The sequence below is a fragment of the Balaenoptera musculus genome, chromosome 1 (genome assembly GCF_009873245.2).
Source record: "Balaenoptera musculus isolate JJ_BM4_2016_0621 chromosome 1, mBalMus1.pri.v3, whole genome shotgun sequence".
In the NCBI taxonomy this organism is placed as follows: domain Eukaryota; kingdom Metazoa; phylum Chordata; class Mammalia; order Artiodactyla; family Balaenopteridae; genus Balaenoptera; species Balaenoptera musculus.
Genome location: NC_045785.1, coordinates 19,008,376 through 19,021,572, shown reverse-complemented (window position 1 = coordinate 19,021,572; position 13,197 = coordinate 19,008,376). Strand labels below are relative to the sequence as shown.

Here is a 13,197-nt window from a genome sequence, read left to right as displayed (position 1 = left end):
TTTTTTTAAAATAAATTTATTTATTTATTTATTTATGGCCACTTTGGGTCTTCGTTGCTGCACGTGGGCTTTCTCTAGTTGTGGCGAGCGGGGGCTACTCTTCGTTGCGGTGTGCGGGCTTCTCATTGCAGTGGCTTCTCTTGTTGCGGAACACCGGCTCTAGGCGTGCGGGCTTCAGTAGTTGTGGCACGCAGGCTCAGTAGTTGTGGCTCGCGGGCTCTAGAGCACAGGCTCAGTAGTTGTGGCGCATGGGCCTAGTTGCTCCCCAGCATGTGGGATCTTCCCAGACCAGGGCTCGAACCCGTGTCCCCTGCATTGGCAGGCAGATTCTTAACCACTGCACCACCAGAGAAGCCCACCTGCTTTAATTATTAAAGAAAAGGGTACACTGACCAGAAGTAAAGAATGTTCACATTAAAAATAAATATTAAAAATAAATAAATAAATAAATAAATAAATAAATATTAAATGCCTCCCTTCATGGGATGCCAATGCTAGTACCCCTGCGATGATAAGATTCCCTTCCCAGGTACCAAGGACAAACCGACTTGCTGTGTACATGCTGATCTGTTTTTTGTTGTTGTTGTTTTATACCTTAAAGGAATGTATCCCTGACTTGTTTAATGTTCTTCGACCTGAGAAGATATAAAACTGTACTGAAAACCATGCTTCTCCAGAGCACTTCCTCGGAGTTATCTGAGAGGCTGTCTCCCAGGCTATAGTCCTCAGTTTGGCTCAAATAAAACTCCTCGTTTACTGGTTATTTTTGTTGATAGATAATACATTAAAAAGTGTTTAACATGGTGCGGGGGTGGGGGGGTGTGTGTGGAGGGTGTGGGGGGTGTGTGGGGGGGTGGGGGGTGTGGGGGTGTGGGTGTGGGGGTGGGGGGAGCAGGAATACACCAGTAGCTTTATCAAATACCTTAGATGTTTTCCTTGATTAGTCTATTTGTAATCAATTTAGATTACAATTAGTCAATTGTAATCTATTTGTAACCTTGATTAGTTCTGGTTGGGGGTTTAGAAGATAAAGTCTGCAGTGTCTCCCGTGTTTCTATCAGCTTCTATCAGCTGTGTGATAGTGGGCAAAAAAAAAATAACATTCTTTAACTGTTGAAAATTTTAACTTTTTTTCTTACCATAACAGTTAAATGCTCACTGTAGAAATTTTGGATAATATTTAAGACGAAGGTGAAATAAAAACACAGTCATAATTCCATCTCCCAGAGACTACTACTGATGGAGTTTCTGTTTTTCTATCCAATCTTTTACAGGTAACGTACAGACCTACAAATACCTCTAAAAAAATCAAGTTATCATACTATACATGCAGTTTTAGACATTACTCAGGACACAAGTGAAAAAAAGCACTTCCCCAGGAACTACATGCTCTCTGCGAGCGTGGTGTTCGGCGCTGTGAAATACGTCATGATTCCCGTGACCCCATCTTGCTGGGAATTTGGGTTTCTGGTTTCTAGGACTCCATCCCCACCCCCACCATCTCAGGTGGAAGGACCGGAGGCTTCTCTTACCATGTACAGGAGAAAAGGCCAGCTCACAAGATGTCTGATGATGTTCTCGCCTGTCATCTTCTCGTGACTGTTGGGTGCGAATGTCACCAGCAAGTAGGTGCCCACGATGGCCAGACCGCAGCCAACGAAGGATAAGATGTAGCGCCCTGCAGGGAGGGGGAGGCCATCACAGGGCTTACTGCAAGTGCCTGCCCCAGGCCAGCATGTGTCTTTGGGGTAACATATGGGGACGTGCTATTGCTTGAATTTTGGGTTTTTCTTTACTTGAAAAAAAATAGAGTATCTTCATGAATGTCATTTTTTTTTCTACTTTTTTGGCCACGCCTCAAGGCATGCAGGAACTTGGTGCACCCACCAGCAATCGAACCCGTGCCCCCTGCAGAGGAAGTGTGGTGTCTTAACCACTGGGCCGCCAGGGAAGTCCCCTGAATGTCATTTTTTTAAGATACATTTAGTGTTAAAAAAATTTTTTAATAAGATAGCATGCATACAAAAACGTGCTCGATGAATTCTTACAAAGTGAACTCACCCATGTAACTAGCACCCAGGTCGAGAAAGGGAACATTCGTAGGACCCCCAAATCCCCACTCGTGTCCCCTGCCAATCACTAGCCCCCACCCCCGGGGCAACACTTTGACTCCTACCAGCACTGACCATTTGCCTGGGTTTGTACTTTATATCAATGGATTCGTACAGTACGTTTTCTTGTGTCTGGGTTCATGCAAGACTATGTGAGATTCATCTGTATCCTGGCATGTGGTGGTAGTTTCTTCATTCTCACTGCTGTACAGTGGTCCATGTGTGAATAGGATACAATTTATCATTTCTACTGTTGATAGGCAGTTAAGTAGTCTCCAGTCTTGGGTTATAACAAATCACGTTGCTACAAACATTCTTGTGCATGTCATTTGGAAAACATATGCATGTAGTTCTACTGGGTACAAAACTAGAAGTGGAATTCCTGGGTCACGGGAGATGTAGATGTCCAGTTTAGTAGGTACTGTCGAATGGTTTTCCAAAGTGGCTATACCAATTTACACTCCCACCAGTAGCGTATGAGCAAAACTGCATATTTTTTCTTCATTTTAACCGTTCTGGTATTGCACTCTGGTTTTAATATGCATTTTACAAGGAACATTCTAAAGCTAGATGGGCTAGATAAAAACAAAAAACAAAAAAACCTCAAAAGCAAACCTTCAGAGCCTACGGTATGCCTTTGAAAAACTGTCTCAGCCTCTCCCAACTGGCTATTTAACTTACTCCCAAGGGAACTATCTAAATACTATCAACACTCTACTCCTCAGACCTGACAGAAACTGTTGGTGGCCCAGGAGGCATGCTCCTGGGTGAAGGACCAGAGTCTCCTGACTCTTCCCCAGGGTCCTGTCACACTCCAGTTGAACCCTGTGGGGTTGGTGAAAAGCCTCTGGTTGAAGTTGAGTGAGCCTAGCCCCAGGCAAGCTGAAAAGGGCTGTGAGTTCTGAGCTGCACATATTGTGACCACAGGCTTCTGGATTTTTCTGTGATAGAATTAACTCTACCTGTTTCATTTCACTATCTCGAGGAAATGTGATACCATATTAAATGTCCTTTATTTTCATTCTAGGCCTCAAAAGGTGTTCAAAAACCAGTTGTTCAATTGCTCAGTGAATGAATGAACCATGGTTAAACTCAACAAGGTAAGTTCTGGGCAAGTCTATTGTCTTAAGTTCTCCGTAGGCAGGGACAGGTCTTACTCATCAATATGCCTGCGTTGTCCAGCAAAGGTCTAGCACTGGGTGAATGTTTGCTGTACTTAATAGAACTCTAAGCAGGGCAGCCAGGTACAGTTGTGCAGGTTGCTCACTGCGCAAGGGCAGTGAAGAGGGCTAAAATCTAGCTCATGCTCTGCTCACCAACGCATTTGCCCACAGAACTACAGATGCCCAGAGGGGCATCTTTTTCTAATTCACATAGGGCATGCCTCTCATTCCAGGACTACCTAGCATGACCCTGGAAGGGACATAAACCTCTACACTGATCTCAGAACCAGCCCAGCCCCGCCCCTCCCCCAGCAAAATTACTACAAATCATTCTGAGTCTTTTGGTCTTTGTGGTGTCATTTGTTTGCTGAGCAGTAGTTCTGCTTTTGTCAGTGTAAGATCCTTTTCTTTTTCCACCTCCTGGCCCAATCTTGCTGTTACTCTACACCAATGATTCAGAACCGTGGTTCCCAAATGTGGCTGTGTGTCTGCAGCATCTTGTGAGCTTCTTCTCCCTGACATTTTGTGTTTAAAAACTTTCAGACACAAGGACTTCCCTGGTGGTGCAGTGGTTAAGAATCCACCTGCCAATGCAGGGGACACGGGTTTGAGCCCTGGTCCAGGAAGATCCCACATGCTGTGGAGCAACTAAGCCCGTGCACCACAACTACTAAGCCTGCGCTCTAGAGCCTGCGAGCTACAATTACTGAGCCCACGTGCCGCAACTACTGAAGCCTGCGTGCCTAGAGCCCGTGCTCCACAACAAGAGAAGCCACTGCAATAAAAGCCCGCTCTCCGCAACTAGAGAAAGCCCGCACACAGCAACGAAGACCCAACACAGCCAAAAATAAATAAATAAAAATAAATTTATATTAAAAAAAATCTTTAATAGTAAGCACCCATAGTCCCACCACCTAGATTCTAAATTGACATTTTATTATACTTGCTTTATCCCATATCGCGATCCATTTTTTCACCCCTCCACTCATTCATCAAGCCAGGTTATTTTTGGATACATTTCAAAGCAAGTTGCAGACTAATATACTTCACCCTGGGGAGCTTTATGAGAATGCAAATGCCCAGGCCCCAGCCCAGATTTAAAGTCTCTGGGGATAGAGCCTGGACCCACCATCATGTCACTCCTTAACTCCTTAGCGTGGCTTGTAAGCCCCTGCATCATCCAGTTCCTCCATGCCTCCTTGCTCTCATGTCCTGCTTCCTCCTTTACTCATCACCCTCCAGCTACACTGGCCTTACTGATACCGGACACACCAAGCTTATTCCTGCCTCAGGGCCTTTGCACCTGCTGCTCCTTCTAAATGGAACACTGCCCACAGACCTTGGCATTGGTAGTCTCCTTAGTATCAGTTAGGTCTGGGCCCCACCTCTTCAGAGAGTCTAACCCTGACCAGTCTAGGAAAAGCATCCCCACATCCCCAGTGCCCCAACAAAAAGCATTCTATTTTCTCTGAAGCACTCGCTAAGATCTAGAATTATTTTATTTAGTTAGTTGTATAGTTAACTTGTTTACTGTATGTTCTCCCCTCCAACACACATATACATTAGACGGTAACCTCCATGAGAGTAGGATCCTCATCTGTCCTACTGCTATATCTCCAGCGCCTACAACAGAGGGTGGCACTCAGTAGGTAACTTCTTCCCCACTCCTTGGGTTTCTATGTGGAGGAAGCTCCAATGAACTGACACTTCTGCCTCTTGCCCCACTGGTCTGCATTTCTCGACTGAATGGAGTTAATCTATCGAAATAATTTAAACACCCAGCCTCTGATCTTTTTTTCTCCCTTCTCTGCCCCAGGATATGTACGGCAGTAATTCAGGATAAGTGTTCCATTCTGTAAACCCAAATATTTCCTTGGGAGACTGGCCCAAGGTCTAGCTGTGGGCTGGAGCGCATTGGGGGAGAGTGTAAGCAAGTTCATGTGGCTGCACGTTCTAATCTAGCTTTTATTAGTAATAAAGCATAACTTCTGATCTCCTGTATTTGACTTCCTTGCTTAGTTCTCACTGTTTTAAAACTCAGTTAGGGAAAGAGGGTGCCTTTTACTGGGCCTCCTAAAATCCCAGCAGTCGATGTTCAATAAATATTGATTGAATGGAATAAATGAAAGCCCATTTTAAAAAGTTGCACAGATGGTTCTGATGTGTAGCCAAGTTTGGGAACCACTGATTAAAAAACCCAGCTCTCAGGAGCCTGATGAGGGTGGGATACAGAACCACACTGGGGAGCAGGAGACAAAGGATCTCTAAATTGGGGTGAGCTGGTTTTATAATGAAAAAAAGCACAAGCATAAAATTAAGAACAGAGCACAAATCCACGAACTTACTCAGAAAGTCTTTAGGTTTCCATTTTTCTTTGATGAATATGATTCCTATGATGGCGCTGGCTATAAAAAAAAAAAAAAGCACAGGGAGAAGAGCATTGAGGCTGCCATCAGTCAAATGGAGTCCCTTTGCCAGTGCCCTTTGGGTTGGCTCATCTGCACTGGAGCTTGCCTAAGCTCTCACTCATGCTCCCAAGAGCTCAGTCTCTTGTTACTAGAAACAGAGGCTCCTCTCTGAGCCTCCCTGAGGATTTCCTACAAGGCCAGGAACACCGGGGGTTGAATACTTGCTGTGTGACAGGCAACTTACACAAGTTATTTCTGGCGTGTTTGCTCTTTGAGGTGGGCACTGTTATGATTCCATGTGAAAAATGGGGACACTGAAGCTAAGAGAGGGAAAGGACCCACTCAAGACCATGCAGCTGGCAAGGAAAGGCTGGGCTCGAACCTAGGACTGCTGGAGGCTAGGGCTCTTGCTCCTTCAGAAGGCAATGTCTACCTCTGACATTTCCCCCCTGCTTCTTTTCTTTTCACTCCCTGACTCTTCCACGTTTGCAGATGTACTCAAACTTTCTTGTGACTGTCCTAAAGGCTGGGGCTGGCATTCACCGTGAACAGACCTGGGTTACTATCTCAGGTCTGCCTCCTCTGGCTGGGTAACCTGGGTAGGTCACTTCACCTGAGAGTCAGTCTCCTAGTCTCTGAAATCGTGTGCTGCATCCAGCCTTCACCAGCTTGCTGAGGGTTGATAGTCAGGAAACCATCGGTAGCTTGGAATCAGCGACAGTGTGGGTATTTATACCCTTTACATCAGAAACATTAAAAATCAGGTCTTCTTTTTCTTCCCACTTTTCTGTCCCTTCCCTTCTTCCCTCCCTCCCTCCACCTCCTCTTTCTTTTCTTTTTCTTCTCCCATTCTCTCGAGTTGGTTTATCAGCACATCACTGAAAATACCTACTTCTCAGAGTCATAGGGGTAATTAAATGAGATAATATATGCAAATCACTTAGTACATGCTCAATAACTGAGTTATTATTATTAAAGTACCTGGAACAGTGACTAATAAGTAATAGGTACCCAATAAATGGTGATTATTATTTTAATATTTATTTTTAATATTATTTTTCACTTGGTGACTTAAGAAACTCTAAGAGCCCCTTAATTTCTAGGGGATGATATGTGAAGTCCCATCATTATAATTCAGCCCATTTTTAAGAATTTGGTTATTTGATCCTTATTAAAATTCAAAGACTAAGATTTAAAGCACTTGGTCATTCAGTCACATATTCCTCATTGTCAATAAAGGTTCTGAGAGCCCTTTGGATAGATGAGCAATGGGCAGAGGACAAACCTAAATACCTATTGGGGCTGGGCAACAACACAGATGTAGAAAGTGGGCCAGATGTAAGACAGTAGAGAGAAGCTGAGACTACGGCAGACAACTTGCCTCAACTAAAGGCACTCAAATGATATTTTGAAACGATACTGGGTGGGAAAGAACACAGCATGCCTGAGGACCTCAATCACCTTGTAGGCTGCCTGTTTACCAACCCTGATCAAGAAAAAGAGGGGCTTTCAATAAATAGGATCAGGGAAAGCAAAGAGATTTCCGCTCCTCTGCCAACTCCAGTAATTGGTAATGACTGCCTGAAGCTCTGAGAATTCTGAGGGCCCATCCAGGCTCACTATGATTGATTAGTGATGTCTGCTTTGGGTACTGCAGGGGCACATAAATGCCATGCATATGCCATCCCTGGTATTGAAGAGGCCCTCTTAATTCCAGGAGGATTAAGACTCAGAACATGATTTTCTCCTTTAAGAGCAGAGAAGAGCTTCTCGGCACTGTAATGCTTACCAGCAAGATGGAAGGAAACAATTCAAAGCAAGTTCACTGTCCCTGCTCCTATGTACAAAAAACTATTGTTCACTAATCTACTAACATCTTTTATTTAAGAAGAAAAGAATTTTTTTTCTAATTCTATTTTATTTGTGACTTCATGGACATTAAAACTCCTTTGTCTTCCAGTTGGTTCAAACGTTCTGAAACACTGGTTCAGTGATTACAGAAATCATAGAAAAATGGCAGATGAGAAAGTTAGTGATGTTTTAAAAATGGTATCAGTTGATGTAAAAAGATCAGAGAATAAGCTGAATGTGCATTTCTTAGAGGTGTGAAATACCTGAACTCTGAAAGCTTAGTTTATCTTGACGGTGTTAGGATGAATGTGTCAAGGTTTATCTTCCTTCTGCAGTAGAAATAAAAAGCAATTCTGATAAACTTTCCGAATCTTAAACAGATTCTGGAGGCAGACAGCCAGTTTGCATCCCAACCCTGCTTCTCGCTAGCTGTGTGATTTGGGGAAAGTAACTTCACCACTCTGTGCCTCGGTTTCCTCATCTGTAAAATGGGGATAATAACAGTATCTCCCTCAAAAGGCTGCCAGGAAGATTAGAAGAATCACTATCTGTAAAGTGCTTAGAGCAAGTCCTGCTGAGTATGAAGCCCTTTGTAAGTGTTAGGTATTACTGGCAAAGCAAAAGCTGGTTTGGTGAGTCTCTTTGATCCTGGCGGTGACCTGCTCACAGAGGTGGGCAAGTCCCAAGGGAGGGGCGGGGTGGGAGCTGGGTCTTACCTATCACGGAGACGGCGCTGAGGGGCACAATCAGCGAGAGCGGGGCGAAGGCGTAGGAGGCAAACACGCCCAGCTCGCCCAGCAGCATCAGGAACAGGCCCAGCCACCATGTCTTGGTCTTGAAATAGGCCCGAGGGTCCTTGGAGCCCGCGAGGCGGATGTGACAGTACTTCTAGAAATCCGAGAAAGAATGTGATTTGTCCAGATCTCCAGGGAAAAGATGTTAAGATGCACGAATCCTAAATCCACCCCCCACTTTTAAAAATAGTTTGGGGAGATCTGTCAAGTTTTTTTGGAGTTCTGACTCAGACAAGAGTAAAGCAGCAGTGATCTAAATCTTAGGTTGCTATTCTGAGACAGTAGTTCTCAAATTGGCTGGGAAGCCTTAAATTCCCTGGGAAGCTTTGAAAAAATACATGTGTCTGGGCCTCATCCTCAGCGGGCAGATGTGGGTGAGGCCTGGAAATGTGCATTTCTGATGCACATCACAGGCAACGAGCAGTCTGGGGTGGGAGCCATGATCTAAGGACCCCCACTTTAGCCTGGCCCTTGGGTTGACTTTTCCCTCTAATAGCAATGCCCAGGAGTCCCCGTGTTCAGTGTGCCCACTTGGATACACTCCTTTCTGTAGAAATGCTGGCAGCTCTGCTGGGCAGCCCTGTGGGTGCTAGTGGACCCTGCCCTCCCTCGGGTGGATACTTGGCCCAAGCACGGACAATATTCCTGGTTCTGGACATGTGAACTTGGGACACAGACCCTGAGGCAGTGACTAAGGAGAGCCAGAAGGCATGTTGACTTAGAGGGTCAAGGCGGCCATGTGGGGAGGATCTTGATGAGGGCTGCACGGAAGCAGATGCATAAGCAGAGGCGCTGGTCTGCAGAGAGAAGAGAGGGAACCACACAAGGAGCTAAGAGACCACGCAGCCTCGGAAACACACAGAAACACACATGTGTGTATGTGGAAGCAGAGTGTTCACGTGCCTGCTCCAGAGGGGCAGAGCGGCTCGCTGAAGCTGGAAGCTGTGCAGCGCTGGGGGAAAGCGTTGGCCAGTGTGCTGTGGGATTTGTCCTGCTGGCAGGTGTCAAGTCTTGGACTGGGTTTCCCAGAAGCAGTCCCTGAAACAAGGGCTGGGGAGCAGGGAGTTGATTTGGGAGGTGATTCCAGGAAGTATAAGTCAGGGAGTGGGAAAGTGAGACAGGGAAGGGAGGAGGACCAGGGAAGGGTGCTTTCACGGTGAGTTAGTGCTTTGGGCAACTGGGGCTCAGTTCCTCTGAGAAACCCTGTGAACTCCCCTCAGAACCATCCTACCCAAGGATGGGGGCCTGGAGCATTTATCCACTGACTCCCATCCCCCTCTGGTTGAAGGCTGCCCCCGGGCATTAACAACCACCACCAGCACCCAACACACACAGCTGGCTTCCCAGCTGCACCTGCAGCCAGTGGGGCCAGTTCCCATGGTGTCGTCAACTGGCTCTAAACCACAGCTGCCTGTGAGCTCAACTAGGCCGAGGAGTTGTGGGGCAGGGCGTCCACAGCAGCTGCTCCAAGGCGCCCCCCAGAGACTTTTAAGTAATGGAGAGCACTGTCTTCATAGTTGAGGGGTGATGGGGGATGAAGTGGGGGTAAAGAATCAAGAGAGCTTCTGGAACAACCTAAAAGGTATTGTCCCAGCCCTGGGATGGAATAGGCAATGTCCCCCAGAGATGAGGCAGCCGGGCCTGCACCAGATACCCTGGCTGTCGGTTGTATCTCTGCCCCAGGCAGTGCTGGTGACTGAAACGTACCTGGAGGTTAAGCGCAATGCTGACCACAAGGTGTCCGAAAATCGCCAAGAGGGCGCCGATCAAGTTTTCCTGTAAGGAAAGTTCACAGGAGCAGACATGAGCTGGGCCTAAGCCAAGGGGCCCCAGGACACATTTGAATCCAACTGTTTGTTGTCCCAAAACAAAACCAACAACATCCATCACAAAGCCACGCCCCCCCAGACCCTCTATTGGAATTTTTCTACCCGAGTTTACTCTGGCTGCCTTGCTGGTTTACAGAACACGGCTTGCAATGGGACACTACCAGAAAGCACCACCCTTTGTCCTCCAGTCACAAGGACTTGATAAGGCCTAAATCTGCTCTTCCAGTCCCCTTAATGTACGGACTTGGTATGGTCTTGCGCAGAAAAGCAATGTTCAGAAGTCAGAATTTACAAGAAAAACACAGGCGGGGATACTATTTGCCATCTAATCAATGGAGTCTTCCTATTCCCAGAGGGGTCTCAATGAGACTCTTTTAAGTGGCAAAGTTGCTTAGGGCACTTTTAATTATTTAATTTGTAAAAATTTAATTTACGTCACCTTAAGAATGAGGTTCAGATTCCTTAGCACGGCATTTTTTTTTAAACTTTATACAATGATTACCAAACGTATATTCACTGTAGAATAATTAGGAAATATAAATGAAAAGAACAATAACGCAAAAAGATAAAAAGCCACCTGTCACTCTAAAACCCCCAGAGATAGTTACTGCAAACATTTTGGGTTTTGTAAAAATTTTTTTCTGTCCATGAATTTTGATGTCAATGGCAATGTTAATTTATTTTTATAAAAATAATATTATAATTTGTTTTATAACCTGTTCCTTTACCTAAGATATTATAAATACATTCTCTTGATAGGCATATCTAATTCACCATTTTTAATAAATGTCAAATAACTCACCATTTGGATGTGCCATATTTTCTATCATTGCTTCTGTATTATTGGATACTTAGGCTATTTCCTTTTTTAAAAACAATGCTGTGATCGAACATTCTAGTTCATGCATTTTTGTGCACTTATGAGGATTATTCCCTTGGGATAAATTCTTAGAAGTGGGACTGCTGGGTCAAAGTGTAAGTGGCCCAGCATTTAAACCACACTATGTTATGTCCTCAACACACCCTCCAGCATTATCCCGCTAAACACCAAAGGAATGCATCATTTTAACCAAACAGGAATCCTCTCTTCCCAGCATGGGCTTTCCCAACTCCTCCTTTGCTCAAGAGTCTCCTCCCACGGGTTTGACTATTTAAGATACCCCATATAAGTGGAAACACGCAGTATCTGTCCTTCCGTGACTGGATTATTGCCTTAGTCAATTTGGGTTGCTATAACAAATACGATAGACTGGTGGCTCAACAGACATTTATTTCTCACAGTTCTGGAGGCTGAGAAGTCTAAGATTAAGGTGCTGGCTGATTCTGTTCCTGGTGAGAGCCTCTTCCTGGTCTGCAGATGGACACCTTCTTGCTGTGTCCTTACATGGTACAGAAAGAGAGCTCTGTCTTCTCTCTCTTATAATGGCACTAATCCCATTTATGAGGTCCACCCTCACAACCTAATTACCTCTCAAAGTCCGCATCTCCAAATACCATCACATTGGGGATTATGACTTCAACACATGAATTTGAGGTGGGGGGGAGGCGAGGCACATTCAGTCTAGCACTTATTTCACTTAGCGTAATGTCCTCAAGGTTCACCCATGTGGTGGCATGTTCCAGGATTTCCTTCTTTTTTAAGGCTGGGTAATATTCCATTGTAGTATAAACCACATTTTCTTTCTTCACTTATCAATGGACATCTAGGTTGTTTCCACATCTTGACCACTGTCAATAGTGCTGCAATTAACAACAGAGTACCAATATCTCTTCGAGATCTTGATTTCAATTCTTTTAGATCCTGTCCAGACTCCTGACTCATAGACTTGTGAGCAGTAAAATGGTTGTTGTTTTTAGCTACTTAGGTTTTCAGGTGGTTTGTTACCCAGCAATAGTTAACTGATGTGCTTTCTTTTTTTTTTTTTTTTTTTTTTGATGGATAGGAATCTGAGGATACTAATGTTCTCATCTTTTTATTTTTTTAATTTATTTATGGCTGTGTTGGGTCTTCGTTTCTGTGCGAGGGCTTTCTCTAATTGTGGCAAGTGGGGGCCACTCTTCATCGCGGTGCGCGGACCTCTCACTATCGCGGCCTCTCTTGTTGCGGGGCACAGGCTCCAGACACGCAGGCTCAGTAGTTGTGGCTCACGGGCCCAGTTGCTCCGCAGCACGTGGGATCCTCCCAGACCAGGGCCCGAACCCGTGTCCCCTGCATTAGCAGGCAGATTCTCAACCACTGCACCACCAGGGAAGCCCCCTGATGTGCTTTCTTAGTGGACCAACGTTGCTTAACGATCCAGCAATTTTTGGCTGGGACTCAAGATGTGACTCTATTCCAGACATTTACTAGTGGGTGGCTTTGATCGTCCATCTGATTTGAGTATGGATCACTCTACTGCTTGCTCATCTCCCCCCTTTTTTGCTCAGTTAAGGTATTTTAATGTCTTCCCATCTTAATGCCTGGCTCTAAATGCTCTTTAAGGCCATTCTATGAACCCAGAATATCTTTATTTAATGTGTCACTACCTTTTTCATTGAGACAAATTCAAAAATCATAAAAGTCAGCATTTTGACGTTTTTAAAGTGTACCATTCAGTGTTTTTTTTTAGTATCTTCACAATGTTATAAGTGATGCCATTGAAAATCGTGGAATAGAGAACTCCAGGGACCCATCCCTCCAGTAAAACAATGAATGAACTGGCAGACACTGTCTGAATCAACTTTTCTAGAACTCTGGAGTCTAATTAAAAACTTATAATAAGAAGGGGAAGGCTTGGTGAAGAAAGAAGCAGTTGCTTTATGGTCAGAGAGCAATGTGGCATTTTAAATTGCCTGCCAACCATCCCTTACACTCCAGACCTATGGCAGTCATGAGGACACAGGGAGCAATAAGGACCTTATTTTTTTAAAATTGTGGTTGTGATTTAAAATAGATAACCAACAAGGACCTACTATATAGCACAGGGAACTCTGCTCAATACTCTGTAATAATCTAAATGGGAAAAGAATTTGAAGAAGAATAGGTACCTGTATATGTATAA

At 44.8% G+C, this 13,197-nt stretch overlaps 1 protein-coding gene across 6 annotated transcripts in view; it reads right to left on the bottom strand.

The window, feature by feature from the left end:
- The window catches only part of NIPAL3 (NIPA like domain containing 3), a 47,042-nt gene that overhangs the window by 16,710 nt on the left and 17,135 nt on the right, over positions 1-13,197 (bottom strand). For all 6 annotated transcript variants that reach the window (XM_036860875.1, XM_036860885.1, XM_036860913.1 and 3 more), the window contains 4 exons: positions 10,035-10,103; positions 8,250-8,421; positions 5,620-5,679; positions 1,533-1,678 (listed from right to left, as the gene is read on the bottom strand). In XM_036860875.1, coding sequence (XP_036716770.1) covers positions 1,533-1,678; positions 5,620-5,679; positions 8,250-8,421; positions 10,035-10,103 — 447 coding nt within the window. The remainder of the gene's footprint in view (positions 1-1,532; positions 1,679-5,619; positions 5,680-8,249; positions 8,422-10,034; positions 10,104-13,197) is intronic.